Source organism: Trichoplax adhaerens, genomic scaffold, assembly GCF_000150275.1.
Source record: "Trichoplax adhaerens TRIADscaffold_13 genomic scaffold, whole genome shotgun sequence".
Lineage (NCBI taxonomy): Eukaryota > Metazoa > Placozoa > Uniplacotomia > Trichoplacea > Trichoplacidae > Trichoplax > Trichoplax adhaerens.
This window is the reverse complement of record NW_002060955.1, coordinates 1,333,875-1,356,716: the sequence shown is the minus strand read 5'-3', so window position 1 is coordinate 1,356,716 and position 22,842 is coordinate 1,333,875. Positions and strand designations below refer to the sequence as shown.

The window sequence follows — 22,842 nt, the reverse complement described above, 5'->3', positions numbered from 1 at the left end:
AGTTTTACAAGCCCAAGAAAATCTCATTACGCTGAAATTTACTATGCCTCATTGTCTTGCTCTACCATTGCCAATCATTTCAAAAGTCATCGTCTGTCAAAACCTTTTTATTTTCATTCGATGACATGCTTGATTGAAGATTTAAATTCATTTTACTTTTATCGTGGAAGGCATACAACCAGAGCATAACGGTAAGATTTGCTTATTCCTTTGCCATGGCTATTATTCCTGATTGCCGACTGTCGCAATGATATTCTCATTCGATATCATATATATCCCGGTACTAGTAATGTATTATGCTATATTAAGATTAGTTAATAATCCAAAGCGCATTATGATAACTAATGTACGGTGATGGACATACCAAGTTAAGATTAGCAGGTACTGTAAGATATCGACAGTGCGGTGCAATGTCCTTAGTACTGTGGTCAATTCTATGCCAATCATGATAATGTGTCTAAGGATCGCTTGCATATGTAAGCAAAGCTTGCTCTGTCGATAATAACCGTTATAAGAAAATGGAACTATCAAAATGGCTGTGTAGAAAACTTTATAAAGATTGTATGTTTATTCAATTTTTATCAGAATATTACATGAAATCAAAATTGAAAGGCCCAGTGGCCACCCTTAGCGATATAACGAATACTATTTCAAAAATCAGTACTCTGTAGAAATGACTACCTTAGAGCTATTCGTTTTACATGAAGAAATCTTGAGGTAAAAAGTACTGTAAGAATCTTATACTGACCTATGAAATCAACCCATATTCAGAGTCATCTAACAGTAGTATAAATACCCCCGCCCTGCTCGTTTCAAGGGAGGGCCGGTGCGGATAGTAGTTGCTCAAGCATGGTGCAAGACTCTTATAGTGAAGAATAGTCTAATATATTCAGTTATCTGCGGAGTTCAGTTGGGAAATCAAGTTGGCGTATATCACTAACATAGAAACTGGAGATACTGGGAGAAGTAACTCGAGCTATTATAGTTGCACGAGAGATTCTTTACTTTGTTAATAAACGTTTCATTTGTCGCCAAGAGAGCGTTGTGATGGAAGGTCACGTTCAATAATTATTGCGAAATAATTTCAATCAGATATTAATTGAAGACAGTTAAGTCATTTTTTTCGCTAATGTTTAATTTTTCTAAGAAATTTAGATTGCTGCACCAAAATTCAATTTTTATCTCAATTATGTCGTCTAAATTAAATTACGCGTATTATCGATAAATTACAATTATTAATCTATGTGACAATACAAAAACTATATAAAAAGACAATGTTTTAACCTTTAGTAGGTCATGAACTACTAGAATACCAGGTATATTTCTAGTGATCCATGAGTAGATGTACCAGTTGTAGCAATCTTCTATAGTATATTACAGTTACAGTAGGCAATATCTTTGCTACTTTTTATAATACTGTATCCCAGTATCCAAACTACTAGGAAAATTCCTACAGGGCTCCGGCTATACTACTACGAGACCCACATATATGATTCTATTAATACAATTTACTTTTATGTAAAGTTACCGATTCTCGATTCCAATACTTTTGACCTTCCAACTTATTCTAAAGTGTCTCAACTTGCAACTTACGCTCTTACGCTTTAGCATGACTGTCACTCGTCTACAGATCAACTAACTACTAAACCTAAAGTTACATGATATTATATACAGTAGTGTACTACAGGTCGTAATCCTACATGCAATCGGGATCGCTACAATTCTTATTATAGTACTACTCGTATATCCTTCTGGCATACCATCCGATTAGTAATGCGAGTATAATCACATTCATACTCACTTTTTAGTGCGTAATAGGGTTACTATAACAATCGTAAACAATCTTAGCATTATGGTAGTATACCAGAAAAGCATATAATTAACTAAAGTACACTATACTACTGAACACGCACACTTCTTTCTCTAGTTATTACTTCATATTTAGCCATTAATTTTATATTGAGCTAGAAATCTAATCTAGTATTAATAATTGTACATCGTTGCGGATACTAGAATGGATCGTCGGCGATATTCGGTAGCGGTCTTTCGTGTGATACACTTTTGTAGGTAATACCGAGATTTCTTTTTAATATTATAATCAAATTTCAGATATAAAAATGGATTTATCACGGAAATACCAACCGTTGTGGAATATGACACAAATGCAAGCACATAATATACCATATTTTCATCTCCCATCTGTCGTAGTGATTTTTTTGTTATGGCTATAGCTATTCCAGTTGCAAAGTATGGCCATGTTATCAATAAATAAGATGCAGCAGTGGCAATCAAAACTTGATTAAATTTTTTTTTTTTCATGTGCAAATTAATTCTAGTGTGGATAGAAATATTTCCAGGTCTAACATAGTTATATTGATGCTTGAATATGCTGCCATACATAAATAATAAAATACCAGTAGGTATAAAGTAAATTATGATAATATTGACGATGAGGGATGCTATCGTGAAAGAGTTGATATGGATCATATCGCATACGACCGTTTCATCTGGATAGACGTCAACGTAAAATATTGCTGGAATATTAAAAATGATAGAAAGTATTAAGGCAAATGTTACCATTGATATTAATAGGTTTCGCCTATGTTTCGAATAGAACCTTAAAAATGGTTTAACAATCACAAAATATCGATCAATACTGATTATGCATAAAGTAAATATGGAAAGAGTGTAAGAAGATTGGATAATATAGAAAAATATTCGGCACATATACGATCCTAGGGTATAGTCAATATGCGCCATAGCGGCGATGGAAAATGATGTAGTACCTATCAACGTAGCTATGATATTCGAAACGAGAGAAATACGAATTAAATAATATGGAGTTTTATAAAAAAAATTATCATTAATGATGACATAAAGTACGAAGACATTAACAATAAATCCTATAAATAAAACAGGAATAGATGCAGCAGAAGCATAGACGCTAATAACACTGTAATATTTTTTTTCTTGATTAGAAATGTTGCCGGAGATATTCATGACTCAATTCTTGCGGCGCCAACAGAATGTAAAACACAATCCTATTTGTAAATCATACAACCAAAAATCACTAAGTGAAGATTGTTTAAATCATAACACAATATTATTTAATTTCAATCTAAAATGCAAGCAACTTCGATTGGAAACAAAGAGCTTCTATTGTCTACAGTTTTGCTATTTAAACTTTTTAACTTCAATCTTTTATTGCTTTGATAATATATTATATATGAAGAGCAGACCAAAAATAAAGATATTAAATTTAGAGCTTGAGCTCTCGATTCTGGAATAAATTACTAGAGAATTACTTCATCTCTTTGCTTGCACAAATATTATTAATGCCCACTTTAAATATTGGTTTGACGCCGCCAGTAATGTACATCTTACTGTATAATATCTAGTTTATTTATGGACGATGTGAATGTACGTAGTTGTTTATGTAGGACTATTTTACACAATTACATAATCAATCAGGTATGTAATATTTCTACAAGGCTTTTTAATTAGCTTATTGTCTGTAATATCATTAACTTGAAAGCAAATATGGTTGCATTCGCGGCTCAGGCCGGAAAGTAACAATTGAGTACATTAGCACCAACGACATGTAATCATAATAATGAAGCGGTTCACTAGCATTTATCTTGAATCTAAACAATCTCAAAGTTTTTCGCATTACCACGATCAAGTCAGTTTAATTGAATATGTTTAAGGCATCTCAGATTGTTACCGAACCGATAAGATCATTTGAGCAGGTAATAACTAAACTCCAATATCGAATTATTTGATATACTTAAAACTTAAATTTTGTTACACTAAACGGCATTTAAGGATAGTAATAAGAATAATGCATTCATGTCTACAATAGTATTTCAACGAGAGAATAAAAGTTTGCTTCAAATTTATTTGCATATTAATTTAATTTAAATTGCGATTTTTGTTGAATCTGGTGATAATTTTTATCAAATACATAGTCATATCGTCAACAGTAACAGAATTTGCTCAAAGAAGAGTTCTTAGTATCGATTAGATATTGGAAATATCAGCTTGTTAAATATTCAAGGATAGCTTTCACAACAAAGCTGAATTTGATCTTGATATTGGTTGACTAGCAATGATTGATATGATGCGTTCGAAAGTATGTTACGGTAGTGATGCCATAATATTGTTAAGTAGATAGAGCTACGATACTCGTTCAACACTAGGATCTCGAAGTACTGTTTTAGACAAGAAAAACAGAAAAGTAGAATAGTGTAGGAGAGAATCTGCTTGTATGCTAACAAGTTTTATGAACTCTTTTTAATTAGGAATGCTGATAGCAAACGTAATTTATTCTTGTGAAAGATTTTTCTACGGAACTAGAATTTTTTCACGAAATATAGTGCAGCTGTATTTAGGGAATAATAGTCATAGCGGTGGCTTTTGACTTTGTATCTAAATTATAAGAAACTTTTAATCGTTGCCAAGCTGGGTACTAACAATTAATAATAACTAAGTATAATTTAATTATACATTCCATATCAACTTCTACACGTATCTAATAAATGTAAAGAGTTCATAGGTAATTAATTACTGCAACAATATCATCATATTTCTGAATAGAAATAGCTAGTATGCAGTTATATTACTAGAAACGAACTCGCACTATCTCAAATTCTAAGGTTGTAACCTATAACCGTTAGCTAAGTGTAAAGAATAAAGGAAATCTCGAATTATTTCTAAACAAAATGTAAGTTTACAATAAAAATACTTTCAGTTCGTTAGTATCACTGCGGCTTTTATTATTAATTGTTTTATTGTAAATGAATTTATAAATAAATACCTAAAACAGATTGTTAGCTTGCCATGCTCAAACCGCAATAATAAGTTTCAGTCTGCAGATTGTTGGTTATGGAAGTTCGTAAATAATTAAAATATTTTCTATTTATAGAGAATGAAATATAAAGAATTTGCTATTGAGAGTCACCGATAAAAATAAATTTTGCCGCCGACATAATATATCTGACGCTACGGAAACTGCATCTGCTGACTTCTATTTTTGAATCATATATGTATTTAGCTTGTTTCATTCATAGGTAGCTAATATATTTTTTGAAATTCTGCATTATTGCGCTCATAACTAATTTACTACACTAATTGCATCATAAAATTTAAATTAACCCAGAATATTATCGGAAATGTTTGTGTTTTGTTTTATAGAAACATATCAAATATGCTGCTTCGTACTTTAATAACTCTAAAACTTGAATCTCATTTGGAGCATATGTTGTGCTTCTGCTGGAACTGCTTAAAGTGTTGTGATTTTTCGCTAGCAATATGATAAAATAAATTCTACATTTCGCCGACGCATTTAAAAATGTGAATAGCTAGATATTCAAATCTGGAACAATAGATGCCATATGAAGGTTAATTAAATTCAATCTCACGATTGTTAATATCTAATTTTAAATACCCTCATTTATTCTTAGCTAAGGCATAGACTAAAAAATATGTTAGTAGACCATAGCTATAGCAAAATTTGCATCGCTTTAATTATAAACTTCCTTCACCGTACGATCATTGACAATAACTTGTTACATAAGAGTAAGATATTCGCTTCGATGAAGAAAAAGGCTTCTAGCAGATTTTTATGAATGACTGTTATATGAATTAAGACTCTAAACTGATAATTAAAACTCAAAGTGACAACGACGAATTCTCATCATTTTCATTGAATATTTATGTTTTGGTAAGAAAATAATTGGGAGTTTTTTCCATTTGCTCAATACTGAATTATGATTGCAGGTTACAGTATTACAATTATCTTTTTCTAACATACGTTTATTTCACAGTTTACAGTTAAATGAATTTTTTTCGAAATAGCAATTTAAAATTTCTATATTACCCATTGTATTTACTAGAAATGCGTGAAAATATATCGTTGTTAATTTATAATTATTATCACGACTATATTATAATAGACAGTTGCATTCTTACAATCAATCGTTTTATCTTGATTTACTAAAAACTGGTTCGGTTTCTATTGTGCACCACAATATTAAGATAAACATAGATATTTATTACTACTACTGGGATAGGCATCTCGAATTTTTTGTTCTGTCTGATGATATCCTGAAGTTAATAGCAATTAACGGTGATAAGTATTTGATTTGTGCGATAACTATCAGTTTCTACTCAATTATGATAAGGCAACGAAAAAATCGTTAGCTTTTTAACTTATATATAAAGTTATGTTCCTAAATTGTAAAAGTAATCAAAAAATCGCTTAACACAGTACTCGTAGTGCAACAAGTAGAATAATGTTATGTATATAGATTGCTAGTAAATATTTAATGCATTTCCGGTAAAGGAAAGTGAATTAGGCAGATACTTAATTTATAGGAATGCTCGAAAGTCAGATCGTGTTCTGATCATGGTTGATTAATCTCCTGTTATATGGATGCTTAACGTATACTAAAGTAGAGTTTAAAGTTACACTAACTTAGATCTAAAAACATACGGTACAGCTGACAAAGTTTATTAGTGTTCAGATTTCTTTAAGCACTCTGTAGCAGCTAGCAGATCTAGTTAGAAAATATAAAAATAGGTTACTTTTTATAGTAAAGAGAGTTCTAGAATTGATCCTAGAAAAGACAAGTGTCAGTGCTTTACCGCTGTTGGAGGTAGTAGCTGTCTTACAAGAGTGGTTGTAACATGGCTACAAATATAGAATAGAAAATACTGTAGGATCCGTCTCAAATAGCCTAAAAAGCTCCTCTTAAAGTTTAAATTTCTTAAAAATAGCTCAATTATTCAATATCAAAGTAAGATATGGTATAAAAGATTGATCGCACATTTAAAAGGGCTAAAATATATCAATTATGCGGAACAGAAATCATTTGATTTAAGAAATACGTTACAACAGGAAAGTATCACACACTTTCGTATTTTATAATAACTAGTACAAACTCACGTCACTTTGCAGACGGTTTACGATAATGCACCCATTTATTAATAATTAACAGATAGTATTACCGTTGCCATTCGACATTATATAAAATATATCCCGGTAATAGCCAGGCACTACTATATTCACAGCTATGCTTCTAGAATACTACTTTTCGATAATGCATTCACGGATGAAATGCTATGAAATGCTATATTAAGATTAGTTAATGATACAAAGCACATTATGATAACTAATGTACATTGATGGACATACCAAGTTAAGATTAGGAGGTGCTGTAAGATATCTACACTGCGATACAACATCCTGTTAAAATTAAAAAGTTATTCCAGACTTACCTTACTGGGCAGTACTAGTTTACTATAGCTAAGTTTATTACATAAGAGACGGCTAAAACACTTAACATCAATTACTCCTTCTGATATAGAGGCACTGTAATAAGCATGAATTAGAGAATACAATTTTCGAAAACGCGATGATGAATTAATCGACGTTATGATAAGCGCTTTCAAGCTAAAACCAAAGATCTTTGCTACAAAATATATTATAATTCGCGTAAACTGAAAAAATAACAGTTGCAATCAATATCTATTTAATGATGTGGAAGGTAGTATAGAGGTGTTAGTAAGCCCTACAGAAATTATCGCTAATGGAGACTGATTTTAATGAAATCTTAAAATAGAAATGATACTATTACAAAATAATAAAGATTAATGACATACGGTATGAATGTGATAGAGTAAATATATCATCATAGTACCTCCTACTGTAATGCCTGAAAAATTTTAAAGGTAGTTTATTCAATGTATTCAAATTATTCTACGTATGGATGTTACAATTCAAAATTTGTAACGAAAAAAAATATTACTATTACAGAATATTAACACCATGAGCTCACTTTCAGGTTTGTCCTCCCTGATATCTACCTACATTACGATTCTAAATACTGAACAGTAACACGTATAACATCATAGGTAACGGTATTTCAACAAATATCAAAGCATATTATCTGACGAAAATAAGGTAACAATTAGCTAGAGTAAGTCTTTATGAGACAATCAGTGATAATAGTCCCTTGTGAAATCATCATCATAATTTTAAGTTAAATACTTTTATCACTATGATATTGTAGCTATTTTGATAGCAATTTCAAAAAATAAAAATTATATTGATGTTGTCGTAGTAACTTTGTGTTTGAACAGGATAAATTATTGTTTTATTTTTAGTAAAGTTTATTGTCAAGCAATCATCACCAGGTAAGTATCACTAAGGACAAATTTATCGAGTTATTCATCTAAGTAATAAATAGTTTTTTCTATTTTCATTATTTTAGCCGAACAGGTTTATTCATTATAATTCTCCTGGTGAAAGATATTCTGCTCTGAACTTAATTTTATTATTGCTAGCCCAGAAAAAAATTAAAGTAGGGTAGCGTAATTTCGATATAATTTCACAGAATTTATTTATTTTCAGCCAATAATGAAATTTTTCCAGATGCCTTTATGCTATTTAAACGTGGCCATTTAGTTTTAAAATCCTACATAACGTTTATTAGCTTATAACTACTTTTCCACGAGATTTATATAACGATTAGAAAGCTTAACGGCATTTACTGAGCAACTTACTGCAAAAAGGATGGCAGTAAAATGGTTTATTGTGTTGTTCTGTATCTTACTGATTTCTTGAAATATAAAATAATTTCTTGTGCATAAGAACGCAATAATTGCTCGTTTTATTTATTAACTTTGTCTCTTTTTACCTGGTTTAACATTTACTATTGTAAGTAAGATAGCTAAATGGAACGACACAAATTCTTGTTACTGAGCTTCATATAAATTTATATACCTAAAGTATTGATTTCTTTAATATTTAGTAGTTTATAGCGTTAGATTGTCTTAAAACCTATGTCTAATTTACTTTTAAGTACAATTTGAGTAATTAGCTACACTTTAATAGACAAGGAATTTTAATAACTCCCATCTCTTAGCTAGTAAGAGATTATACAGCCTCTACATGGGACCGCGACTACTTGATCAATTTTACCAGTTAGCTTGATGGATGATTCCTGAACATGAATTTCATCGTGCCATTCCATGTAAAAAGCGTTCAAGGATAGGTTACAGAAAGGAAATTAAACTCTATCTCTTATCGATCATGAAATAAACCACACGTAAGCTTTTATAAAATAAAATTGTAAAATTCCAATAATTATTCCACAGATCACATCACTAATATGATGTCTTCCTGATAGTATACGTGAAACAGAGAGTAAAAGTGCCCATAAAACAATCATCACCTTGTTCATGACAGTAATAAACGAATATTGAAGGAATATACAAGCCATAAGCGATGCTCTTGTAGCATGACCAGAAGGAAATGAATGTCGATCGACATAACCAGTTAGGTACATATCATTCCTATTGGTAGCTGGTCTACTACGGCGAAATGTTGCCTTCAAGACAATAATGACTAAAATATCGACCCACCAAGCAGTCATAATATTCTGATAGAATGGTTTCATGATTGGATCATGCCAAGAATGATAGAGGAGAGCAGTTACAGCCAGCAGCCAGAGCACGCCATGCCCAGAATATTCCCACAGTAGTAACACCTTTCTAGTATGGCTACCGGTGAAAAATCCAACATCCCTTTCTGAGCAAATACATAATTTCTTGGAAAATTGACGATCATAATCAATAATCTGATGAAAGATTGAATTTTGGCTATTTCCCTTCATCTTTGATTCGGAGGGAGTTTTCGCCATGTTGGCGTATTACAATACAGCTTGCTTTACCGATGTTTAAAATTTCAGTAAGGCTTTCTTAACTTGTTAATGATCTACGTGTAAACGTGGGGTTCAATAATGTTAAAATGATATCAAAATTGGCTAAGAAATTAATCCCTGATCAGCAACTTCAAAAGCTCTATCAATGTCAACCTATCACTCCACTGAAGTAAGACAATGTTGATATCATAGCTTGTACACCATAGGATAAAGACTAACTAGCTTTCCTGAGTCTATTACTTTGCTAAGTCTACACTTTAGGACTACTTTAATTTGAAGTGGACATGGCCAATCTCTTCACTATAACCTGAAATTATGGTTTCCAATCAGCATCTCCTTGAAGCTTTTACTCTACTCTTAAATCAGCCAGGACTAGACCGTTCAAATTGGATCTCGATGGCAGTACCCTCTACAACGCATACTCAAAACTAAATCAATTAATTCATGAGATCTTATTTACATAATTGCCTATAGGCAGTTAAGGTTTCCAAAGCATTTCTATGCATAACAACGGATGTAAAGACTACACAGAAGCTGCTCTTATATTACCAGGCTGTAACGACTTTAAACACATATATCTTGGTTTTGGATAGAAAGTTGACGTTGACTTTATCCATTTCCGAGGCATGCTATCTATTGCTGATCTGAGAAATAAATCGTAATTTGATTCGAGAGGGCTGAATATTTTCTTCAAGGTGAGCAGTTCGAGAATAGAAAGGTAAAGTTTGAAGGAGAATAAAACATCTTTATGTCTTTATAATGAGATTCTTGCTTTTAGCAACTCGTTATATTTTGGCTACGAAAACTGCAGTAAACATTCCACTATTACTACCATATTAAAATTACTGTAGGATATTGAATAAAACTTTGATCTACAAACTGCAATCATTGCGTGCTTATTTCTCCTTGCTAAAGAAATCACCGTCAAGCTGAGGCAGGATTAAATATCCAGTGTTACGAAGCTTGATGCACTGTGATAAGTGGCTAGTAGTACAGTTGCTGATGATTATTAATTTTTAATCGCATTTCCACTGAAGCTACGCTAGAGTTCACTAGTACTAAGTTGTAACAGTTATTAATAAAATATTTAATAACCTAAACTTATCGCTGGACTCCATTTCTATATTATAGGAATAAGTTAGTTTTCCTTTACTGAGGATCTCCGGAGTTAGTCGGGAACCTGAAGAGTAGATAGTTTAGTTCAGGAACGATCACGAAAGCGGTTTTGTGACACCAGTCATATAAGAAGCCGTATCAACACAAGCTTTCTAGATTGGAAATCCCTTTGCCTACTCTAGCTTAGAGACAGCGAATTAGATATATTTCATCGTTTTATTGTCATACTTCACAAAGTTATTTCTTGACGTTATACCAGCGATTGCAAAGCTTACTTGAAGTCCATCTTAGACCAATCAGCATTCCTAATTTATCTTCCTTTTGATGCATTTCATCAAGTTGTCCATAGAGTGAAGAATAGCTTGTAAGATTGCCATGAGAAAGAGCAACAGATCTACACGAGGGAATGCTCAATCCAATGTAAAGTTACAGAATCCGTCCACGATATCGAAGTCAGCCAACCGTTCCCACTCTGCCACTAGAGATGGAGCAAGCAATAGCCTATTAGGAGTAATTGTCAGCTCAATCATCTCACTTGATGAGCAATTATCCAATAAATTGTTTATTTCTTCTGGAAAAGACATTGGATTTCTTTCAGGAAGTCTGATAAGAAAATTTCTGCTTTGGTGTGAATATTCCGGCCATGAAATCCTGTGGTTTATGATGATATCTCTTTCGCTATGGTTATACCGTCATGATCCTGTTTCATTATCTTTCAATTTGAATCTTGCCATAGCTTTCGTTTTAGATATTATCATTGTTGTCTGCTTGAAAATGTTATTTCAAAGGCGAAGACCCGAAGCAAATAAGATCGATATGTATGTTCTAGCGTCGGTAGATCACTATTCTTTTCCATCTGGGCATGCAAGTAGAATAACAGCCTTAGCATGTATATTACTGCACCATCCAGTTCTACACAACGGTTATAAAATTTATGTATTAGCATGGGTTATTATTGTCTCTTTGTCACGTACGTTAGCTGGAAGACATTTCCTTGGCGATGTTCTATGTGGTAACTTGATAGGATTACTAGAACATTACTTCACCAAATCATTCCTATGGATTAGTTAGCGTTAAAGTGGAGATCAATAATAATAATTTGAAACAAGACGATTAGCATCAAGATTTGCATTGGAGGTTATACTTGTGCAGAAGCTTTAAGAGGGTATTAGCAGTATTCAACGCTAATGCACAAATATTTTCCTTGGCGATATTCTATGTGGTAACTTGACAGGATTGCTAGAACATTACCTCACCAAATCATTCCTATGGATTAGTTAGCGTTAAAGTGGAGATCAATAATACTAATTTGAAGCAAAACGATTAAAATCAAGATTTGCATTGGAGATTATACTCGTGCAGAAGCTTTAAGAGGGCACCGGCAGTATTCAACGCTAATGCATAAGTATTTTCCTTGGTGATGTTCTATGTGGTAACTTGATAGGATTGCTAGAACATTACCTCACCAAATTATTCCTATGGATTAGTTAGCGTTAAAGTGGAGATCCATAAGACTAATTTGAAGCAAGACGATTAGCATCAAGATTTTCATTAGAGGCTATACTTGTGTCTAAACTTTAAGAGGGCATCATCAACATTCAGCGCTAATGCATAAGTATTTGGGATAGATAATCTAGGTGATAAAGTAGTGTCATTGCGAAAATCTCACTTGGCTAACCATTTTCGACATAGAACCCATCTTTTGATATCGTAATACTTAGACTTACGTGTATGATGATTTCTTCGATGAAAGTTGATTCATCATCGAATGTTATAATCAATTTGGATACATCGACGGGGATGACGTACTTTTTATCGAAATTGTATTTCGACAACTGCAACAAGCATGTAAGAAAAAATTATAATACAGAACTCTAGCATTTTATAGTTTAATTTGCTACCGTTAGAATAAATATATAAAACTTTAGTACGTCAATATTCAGAGCCCCAAAGAAGTTGAAGTAAAGCTCTCTAGCACCGACTAGAATTAAAGAGTCAACTACCCAATCAACCATAAAAAGTTCTAATTCGAAAATAGGACTATCCGATGTCAAGCATTGTAATATTCTCTGAAAGTAGGAGCAGTTAATCAAATCATAGTTTACGAGTAAAGTAAATGAACTGAGTCTGGTTATTGAATCTAGTAAGTGTAGATTGTACAAATAGAATTTCCTAGCATAATTGGTTAGTATATCATGGAAGGGGATGCTTTCGATTTTATTGCTCATTTAGTAATTGTTATTGCAAAACGATTGTCGCTACTGTCGTAAAAATTTAGGTGCATGTAGTTAAATTTAACCATTTTGTATTCAACGTTTATTAAGCCGTTTCATTAGTTGATAAAATTATTATGTGTTCTTACACTTTCTTAGGGAAATAGAATGAGCATTACAGATAAATGTTAATTTGACGTTATCAAATAGACGCCACTGTCACTCCTAATAATTTAATAGGATGCAAAATAAACATCAAAATATTCTGCTACCTAGATGTAAAGTTAGTATAATGCTAAGTTGCAATGATGCTTGGTATTTTTAATGCTTATCCATAATGCCCAATTCTTTTATTAGGCTGCTACTGTGCTAACTTTTCATGATAGGGTAAATAACACGGTCATCTTATTTTCAATTAGTACTCTTTTAATGCGATTGAAGTGATAATCAATGTCGTTATTCTGCGAGTAATAACTGTCAATAGATAGATTACAGAAAACGATTTAAAATGATATGAAAGTTATGTCAGCTAATAGAATAAATCAGGATATATAACTAATGGACAGTTTGATAATTTATTTAATAAAATATTCTTTTTGTGTTGCAATTCATGTTCTACAGTATTGCAGGAAAGCAAAAGTTTTCTTACTTTAACATTAACAGCTGTACCCTATTATAGCAAAAATAGTAATGCTTAAAATATTCGAATGCTTACATCGGCTAAAATAAGTGGATATCAATGCAATATTCAATTCTCTAATGGGTACAATATCAACAGAAATAAAATATTGATATTTCAAGTTATAACACGTAAATAGGATCAAAAAAGCTATATGATTATCTTGTATTTGAAGCTAATGAACAGCTTATACTTTAACATGTGGCAGACCTATTCCATTCACAATTTCCTTTATCGACTTGCGCAGAATTTTTGCTATTTCTCTTATTAGATTTCATTGCTTCAAGCTTCAATATTATTAGATAATATTCCTTATACATCCTTTCTACTTCGCAATATTCTGATGCTAATATTCGGTAATAAGCTATATTTTGATATGTAATTGCATTATCTTTGCCTTCCTGAGTATTTCGATCTTCTAGCCACTTTATTAAAATCCAGATGATAGTCTCATACATTTCGGTAGATACTGGATTTGAGCCATTATTTTTCATTTAATTGTATTAGATAATATGGTATAGGATATAGATCATCTCCTAATAATTGTTTTTCAATTGCAGCAGCCTTCTCAAATGCTTCTATCGCTTTGCCTTCTAGTCCTAGTTGCTGATATAGATATCCGATATTGCTGTAGCATGCAACTGCTAATAAACTTTGCTCTTCTAAGACAATCATGCATACCATCGACAATTTATAAAATTCACTCAAGGCGTTTTCAAATTCCTGCCTCAACATATAGACAAAGGCTAAAGTGAATTGAGCAGCAGCCACAAGTAAATGACATTGGCCTAGTTTGTATAGCTGAAATTGGTAAGACTTGATAAACATATCGACGCATTCATTCGATTTACCAATTGCATAATATAGTGCGCCAAAATGATTATATGTTTGGAAGCCGATAGCGTTAGATGCTCATATATAGTCTGTAAATTATCATTACTATCGTAAATTGAGATTGTGCTAGATCGTATAATCCTTTCCTACAAAGTAGACTATCATAATAATCGTAAGCATCGGTAACATTTTGATCTTCGCCACATGCAATTCTTTCAAGTGTTTAATAGTTCTTCTCTACATCCAAGGCATTGTCAATTTTATTACTATTTTTATCCATATAGGCGTAAACTTTAGTAAACTTGTGTTTTAGATCTGCATAGCTAGAACTATCTCCGCCTCGTGTTCGCATACGGATACTTAAGCACTTGAATAGCACATTTTCCGCAGCTTCATATCGATCCAATGCAATCTCAGAATCAACTAGATTTATTGTGCTAAGCTACATCTGAAATATTACCATATACTCCTTGCATTCTAGTAGCTCGTATCAGATTTTTCTTTGCATCTTGGAATTTAAATTGCTTATTATAACATACACCCATATTATTCAAAGCATTAGCTACGGTGGCGTTGGCATGACCATAATCTTGTTTTTCTATCCTGAGTCGCAGTTGCATCGCTTCTTGTGCCTGATCATATTTGCCGATAAATTCATGTGCATCGCTTATATCGCTGTAACTACACGCAACATCATCGTAATATTTTCCCAATGTTTCAACTTGTGTGTCTAAAGCTTGCTTCTAGACAGCAATGGCTTCATCGTATCGATTTAATCCGTTATAAGCGCTTCCATTGTAGTTTATTTTAGCAGCGGCACTCAAAGGCCTTTCTCCGCGCAAAGGAATATATATTTCTAACAATTTCTTAAAGGCTTGCAACGATTCTTCAAAGTTTTCCTTTAACGAATATTGCTTACCAAGGTTATGATAGCATCTCGCTACAACAATATTATTGGCCACTTTCATTCTGTCGTAATTCAATTTCGATATACTTTTTTAAATTGATTATAGCACGATCTAAATCTCCATTGTAAACCAATACAACACTCATTTTGAGATAAGATTAAGCCATGACTTGGCTATCTTCATCTGCTACTTTCATTCTTAATTGCATCACTAGTTCATAGCATTGTTGAGCGGCAATATGATCACCTTGATCTTGCTTGATATCGTTTTCGTAGTCCAAGCAATCAGCTAATAATAATTTATCATCCAAATCTCGAAAGCCATCCTTTGCGCTTTGTGGTGATAACATAGCGTACATATGTTTTTTTATTCGAAGTGAATTGGCCGCTGAATTGAGCTCATTGATGGTATCTTGTCTATTCGTCTCTTCCACAAATTTGCTCATATGTAGTTGAGAACCATTTGAAAAGAATCCGTAGACTTGTTTAAATTTCCCTTAAAGCATTGATTGGCAGTGATGGATTTAAGGCAATGAATGCGTTGCTTATTAAAATAACAAGCCATACTCTTTTTCACTTCTTTTCTCTTCACTCACTCAGTAGACCTTGATAATAAGAGTTGAAGCTTATAATAGATGGAATGATATTGGTTAATTGATTTAATGAATTATCTTGTAGAGTTATATACAGCTATGCTTACTACATATACACCCACATGTGACGAAGATGTACAGCATGCTGTATCACCATGGCGATAGATTTTCCTTGGGAGGGTCTATTGGCAGTTTCATAAAATTGCTCATACTATGCTCATATTATGCTCATACTATGCTCATCTCGTAGCTCAGCTTTCATGCTAATCATGAATTTTTAGATCCTGTACTTGGATGTCTACTGGACTCTACTCACTAGATTCTACAGCTAGCTCATAGTTAGGTGCTCAAGGTACAAAGTGGGCATTTAAACGTTTTTGTGGGCGGAGGCCCTCTAGACTTACTGTATAGTGATTTAACAGTCTCTGGGCTGCTAGTTGATAGAAAGTCTAAAATGCTTTAGAATTCCTCGATTCATCTGCCTTCTCGAAACCAAGGCAACCTCCAGGAAGCTAACCTAGACTATAACTGAGTATTCGGAGATTGAAAACTAAAAGAGACCTTTAAAGCAAGGAATCCAGGTGAATCCATTGTTGGGAATACAGTAGCTTAAAAGCAAAGAGGCTTCTAGAACCAAGGCAATCTTCAGGAAATCTACTGAGGTAAATGTTTAGTAGATTAATTAATTTAAAAGTAGCAAGAGCCTTTAAAACAAACCAATCCGCAATGAAATCAGTATTGCTGAAAATAGAGTAGATTAAAGGTAGCAAGAGGCTTCTAATCCAAGGCAAGCAAAAACAAGCTTAACGACTTTACTGTATTGCAGGAAATGCAGTAGATTGAAAGTGGGAAGGAAGTAAAGAAGCATAGCAAGACTTACTGCAAAGTTCAGCAGATTGAAAGCGGTAGCTTTCAAGCCAGGACAACCTCAAGAAACTTATCTGGACTATTACCGGATATACAATAGATTGAAAGCCGAAGGAGCCTTCTAATGCATACAGCCGCAAACAATTCCAACTTGACCTGCTACTTATTCAGTAGATTAAAAGCGAAAAGAAGCATTTATGCTACGGCATCTGCAAGGAAACTTAAGCAACTGTTACTAGATATAGAATAGATTGAAAGTGGAGAAAGCTTCTAAACCAAAGCAACTGCAAACAAAACTCAGCGAAATCCACCTATAAATTCGGTAGACTGAAAGCAGGAAGAAGTTTGCAAGCCAGGGCAGCAACAAAGAAACTCAACTAGACTAGCGCTTGCTACACAGTAGATTGGAAGTAGAAAAAGCATTGAAAGCAAGGCAACGACAAACACTTTTATTTATATTGAATAATTTTTAGATTCTGTACTTAGTAAAGCATCTAAAGAGAATCAGGTTTGATCTTGTTGTAATAGAGCTTGGCGTAAAAATATAGACATGGAAACGAATAACACAAATTCTGACTTTCGAATTGTGACAGCGTCGGCGAAAGATATGAATTGGATATCGACAATGACCAAACTTCAGAAATGGAATCCTGGATTGAAAGACGCAGTTGCGTTTCATCTGGTGGATCCAAACGGTTTCTTTATTGGTTTATTGAATGACAAACCGATGTGCTGTATTTCTGCTGTCAAGTATCCTAACACTACTTACGGATATATCGGGTGCTATATAGTTGAGGAAAACTATCGAGGCAAAGGTTATGGGTTACGTATATTTAAACACGCCATGGATTATTTAACGGGATGCTATATTGGACTGGATGCTGTCATTTCTCAGCAAAAAAATTACGAGAAATCCGGATTTCAATTTGCTCATGCTGTAAGAAGGTACATTGGCATCATACAAAGAAAAAGCCAAATTTGTAAAAATATACGATATGCCAAAGATATCTCAATGGATAAGATAGTAGAATATGATGCTCGCCATTCTTTTTGTCAAAGGACACATTTCTTAGCGTCATGGATACATGTAGGAACTGATCAATGTTTAGTTTATATCGAGGACGATGGCACTATCAGAGGCCTCGGAGGTATTCGTCTCGCTGTCGATGGTTATAGAGTAGGACCACTATTTGCTGAGACACCCGAAATCGCAGAAAACTTACTTTATGCTTTGTGTCCTTCGGAAAGCGATACTAAAGTTGATTTCGATGTCCCTGAGCCTAATTCTGACGGTATATGTCTAGCCGAAAGACTAAATTTACAGCATATTGAAGAGAGTAGAAGAATGTATACTGGCGCTAGGACCAAACTTCCATTACCCAATATTTTTGCATTCGCATGCACGGAACTAGGATAGACTATATTTTAATTCGCCGTTTTTATGTGACGAATATAAAATATATGGAAAGCTATTATGGCCGTAAGTAGTGATAATACTATATATAAACAGCATGAAATTAAAATCTTGTTTGGGATATAAAGTAGTATACTTAGTATGGGAATGCAGTAGGGGGATTTCTAAAGAATTCCTGAGGAGCTGAAGGAATATCAATCACCATGATTTTGCTGATACTTTACGCTGTATATCTTTATCGCCTGTGTATACTAACAAACGTGTTTAACAAGTTGATCAATGTTGAGCAGAATAAAAACAATTAAAATCAAGCAATCGCAGTACTCATAAATCAACTGTTTTCTATCATTATGACTTTCATTGTGATATATCAGGCTACAAAGTAATGAGAGCATGATTATAAGCATCCGATAAAAAAGCCAGTATAAAGGCAGAACTATCTCTTCACTCATTCGGAAGACCTTGGTGATAAAATGAATGAAAGTATTATGCGTATGCATGCAATGTGTCGTAGTTTCAGCTAATTACAGTAGTAATTGAAGTACGGTAGCATTAAGGTGTAGAATAGTCTACTATACTTATAAGGTAATTTCATAATTGCTGACGATGAAATAGTTTACTTTTACTATTCGTATCACATTAGAGATTTGCTTAATTTTATATCTCAGATTTGGAGTTCGACAATTGCGAACCTAAGGGTTATGTATGATAGACTGGTAATGCCTAGAAATTATTGGGTGATTGACCTAGTGTCGTACGAGAGAATATAACGCTAAGGGGTTGTAAAATCCAAGCACTACACGATGATATTGGTTAATTGGCTAAATTGATTATTTTGTCCAGCAAGTGGTGGGTGTGACAATGGATGAAGATGTGCAATATGCTGCATCACCATAGTGATGGATACTGCTGGACATCCTGGTTAATTTACATTCCCTATACTGACTGAACACTATTTTATTTTGTTACTGTATGGCTATATCATCGTCGCTGAATATTCATGCAGTAAAATATAATGGACTATGGACCTCTACAACGCTGAATGAAGTTCAGTAATGCATAGCATATGGAAAAGGTTGGAATTGGCCTCATTCTAGTACTAAATAGTAACGAATCTACATCAACAATATTGTATTATTTCATTGGCGTATTTTAATCCTAGCGCTGCTCTAGAAAGATAGGTGTTCGCGGACGTTGGGAGAGAGGGCTGATCTAGTATTTTGGACTCTTCGTATAACGCCATTAGAGGCTGGTACTAGTAGTCTCTGGCTTGCTAGTTGATAGCAAGTCTAAAACGCTTCGACACTCCTTGATTCATCTACCCTCTTGAAACCAAGGCAACCTCCAGGAAGACAAGTTAGACTATTGCTAAGTATTCGGTAGATTGACAGCTGAAAGAAACTTCTAAAGCAAGGAAATCCAGCTAAAATCGTTGTTGGAATAGAGTCAATTTAAGGCAAAAAGGCTTCTGGAACCAAGGCAACCTCCAGGAAATCTAGCGAGGTAAATTTTCATTCGATTTAAAGCAGAAAGAGGCTTCAAAACAAGTCAATCTGCAAAGAAACAGGCATTGCTTAAAATAGAGTAGATCAAAGGTAGCAAGGGGCTTCTAATCCAAGGCAACTTCAAACAAGCCCTACTAGTCTACTATAGTGCAGGTAATCTAGTAGATTGAAAGTAGGAAGAGCGTAAAGAAGCCAAGCTAAAATTGCTAGAAGTGCAGTAGATTGAAAGCACAAGCTTCTAAGCCAAGACAACCCAAGGAAACCCATCTGGACTATTACCTGCTATATGTTACATTAAAAGCAGAAGGAGGCTTGCAATTATATGCAATCGCAAACAAGCTATACTAGAGCTACTGGATATTTAGTAGATTGAAAGTAAAAGAAGTTTCTATGCTAAGGTAACTGCAAGGAAACCCAAACAGACTATTACCAAATATAGAATAAATTGAAAAACAGAAAGAGCTTCTTTACCAAGGCAACAACAAATAAAGTCAGCGAGACCCACTGATAAAATTCATTAGATTGAAAGCAGGAAGAAGTTTCTAAACCAGGGTAATACCAAAGAAACCAACTAGACTAGTCCTTGATACAGAGTAGATTGAAAGTAGAAAAAGCTTCTAAACCAAAGTAACTACAACCACTTCGCTTTGTGCCCACTAATTGTAGATATTGTAATCAGTGAAGTAGTAAAAGGGAATCTGGTTTGATCTTGCTGTAATAGAGCTTGGCGTAAAAAATAAATAGAGACATGGAAACGAATAACACAAATTCTGACTTTCAAATCGTGACAGCATCAGCGGAAGATGTGAACTGGATGTCGACAATGTCCGAACGTGAGAAATGGAATCCTGGATTGAAAGACGCAATCGCATTTCAACTAGTGGATCCAAATGGTTTCTTCATTGGTTTATTGAATGGTAAACCGGTGTGTTGTATCGCTGCTGTCAAGTATCCTAATACTACTTGCGGATATATCGGGCGTTATATAGTTGAGGAAAACCATCGCGGCAAAGGTTATGGCTTACGTATATTTAAACACGCCATGGAACATTTAACTGGATGTTGTATTGGACTGGATGCTGTTCCTTCTCAGCAGAAAAATTACAAGAAATTTGGATTTCAATATGCTACTGCTGTTAAAAGGTATATTGGCGTCATACAAAGAAAAGCCCAAATTTGTAAAAATATACGACGCGCCAAAGATATCTCAATGGATAAGTTGATAGAATATGATGCTCGCCATTTTCCTTGTCAAAGGACACATTTCTTAGCGTCATGGATACATGTAGGAACTGATCAATGTTTAGTTTATATCGAGGACGATGGCACTATCAAAGGCCTTGGAGGTATTCGCCTTGGTGTCGATGGTTATAGGGTAGGACCACTATTTGCTGAGACACCCGAAATCGCAGAAAACTTACTTTACGCTTTGTGTCCTTCGGAAAGCGATACTAAAGTTGATTTCGATATTCCTGAACCTAATTCTGACGGTATACTTCTAGCTGAAAGATTAAATTTGCAATATTTTGGAGAGAGTGGGAGAATGTATACTGGTGTTATACCCAAACTACCTTTATCCAATATTTTTGCATTTGCAAGTGCGGAACTAGGATAGACTTTATTTTAGTCCGACGTTATTATTTAACGGATACAAATTGTGTGTATAGCCTTAAGTAGTGATAATATTGTTTTTAAATATGATTTTAGCTTTGGTCTTGGTCTTAACTGGTTTTAATACTGAACTTGCATGTATTAATCTTCAACACAAATACTTGTATTTCACCTTTGCCAGTATATGGGCCAGCACGAATGCTATCATTTACAATCTATTTGTTCATATTATTTCTTTGCATCATTCCAATATTACTGGTAATGGAGAGTTAAAAGACGAGCAAAAACGCCTGCATTAGAAAAATTATTTGCTGTTAATGCACGCATCGCTTTAGTCCATAACGGTTTCAAGCATCAATCGATACACGATATAATTTTATCATACCGTTGCGATGCCAAATTAAGTGAAACTATTGTATTGCTGCAATTTAACCTATTCGTGTTAAATTAATTTAGAAAGGAAATTTGAAACTTGTCTTAATCAACTTTTCAAAGATCCTATGCATACTTCATAATATAAGAAGTCGAGACATCGTAAGCACTTATTCGTATTAATTTAATCTATACCACTTCTTTTCTAATACACTGAATATGTGATTAAATTAAACTGTGACTAAAGCGGTAGTATTAGCGTTATTAGATGCATCATTTTAAGTTCCTGATTATTACTGCAATCCTTTACAATTTATACGATGATAGAACTGTTGATAGTATGTTTAAAACATATTCTGCAAGAAAAGAAAGCTAGTTACAATTGGATATCCATGATCAATATATTTAATATCTTTTACGATTGGAATGAAATATAAATTTTTACTTCCGGACTGGAAAATTACCACTAACTTCTAGACTAAAACTTGCAGCTCTGTAATCCGCTGTTTGCATGCTGTTCAGTCGATTATTAAATGCAATAGATGGCCTGTAATTTCACACCAAAGACTAAGGAAAAAGTTCTTACTACTAAAAGTCTTCTATACTACGTTGTGCTCGTATTCCATTTATGGATGGATGTAAGCCATCAGTACGGTTGATTTTAGGTTTTAAAATTTGTGTAACATTAGTCTATACTAGAGATATTGATATTTTACAAGGCATTTTGCTGTTCCTTTAATATTTCAATTCAATATGACAATACGCTAATAATTTGGACACCATACAGCCAAATCAAGCAAACAGTGGCATAACAGTAATTATTTATTTGATCGCCTCGTAATCTCATTGCTGCGTAGACCAATTACGAATAAGTATGAAAACTAGACAGAAGTAAATAAAATCTCTAATAAACTGCAAATACAGGCTCCGGCGTTTAAGTAGAGGTAGCCAACTTCAGAGTTATTTAATACCCAGGGTAGCTGATTTCTTGGATTACTTCCCATAT

The 22,842-nt window shown here is 33.6% G+C and overlaps 4 protein-coding genes across 4 annotated transcripts; 3 read left to right on the top strand and 1 right to left on the bottom strand.

Annotated features, from left to right (window-relative positions):
* Nucleotides 1–9,140: 9,140 nt before the first annotated feature.
* On the bottom strand, nucleotides 9,141–9,542 carry TRIADDRAFT_7255 (uncharacterized protein; the record flags this gene model as incomplete). Its single annotated transcript, XM_002115998.1, has 1 exon — nucleotides 9,141–9,542. A coding segment is annotated over one exon (402 nt), but the record flags the coding sequence as incomplete, so codon positions are not given.
* A 1,905-nt stretch (nucleotides 9,543–11,447) lies between these two features.
* TRIADDRAFT_16815 (uncharacterized protein) lies at nucleotides 11,448–11,867 on the top strand (the record flags this gene model as incomplete). The annotated part of the gene is made up of 1 exon (XM_002116088.1): nucleotides 11,448–11,867. A coding segment is annotated over one exon (420 nt), but the record flags the coding sequence as incomplete, so codon positions are not given.
* Nucleotides 11,868–17,484: 5,617 nt separating this feature from the next.
* On the top strand, nucleotides 17,485–18,351 carry TRIADDRAFT_60070 (uncharacterized protein; the record flags this gene model as incomplete). The annotated part of the gene is made up of 1 exon (XM_002116087.1): nucleotides 17,485–18,351. The coding sequence occupies one exon, from the start codon at nucleotides 17,485–17,487 to the stop codon at nucleotides 18,349–18,351; it is 867 nt and encodes a 288-aa protein (XP_002116123.1).
* A 2,250-nt stretch (nucleotides 18,352–20,601) lies between these two features.
* On the top strand, nucleotides 20,602–21,468 carry TRIADDRAFT_60069 (uncharacterized protein; the record flags this gene model as incomplete). The annotated part of the gene is made up of 1 exon (XM_002116086.1): nucleotides 20,602–21,468. One exon carries the CDS (start codon nucleotides 20,602–20,604, stop codon nucleotides 21,466–21,468), a length of 867 nt encoding a protein of 288 aa, XP_002116122.1.
* Between the last annotated feature and the right edge of the window lie 1,374 nt (nucleotides 21,469–22,842).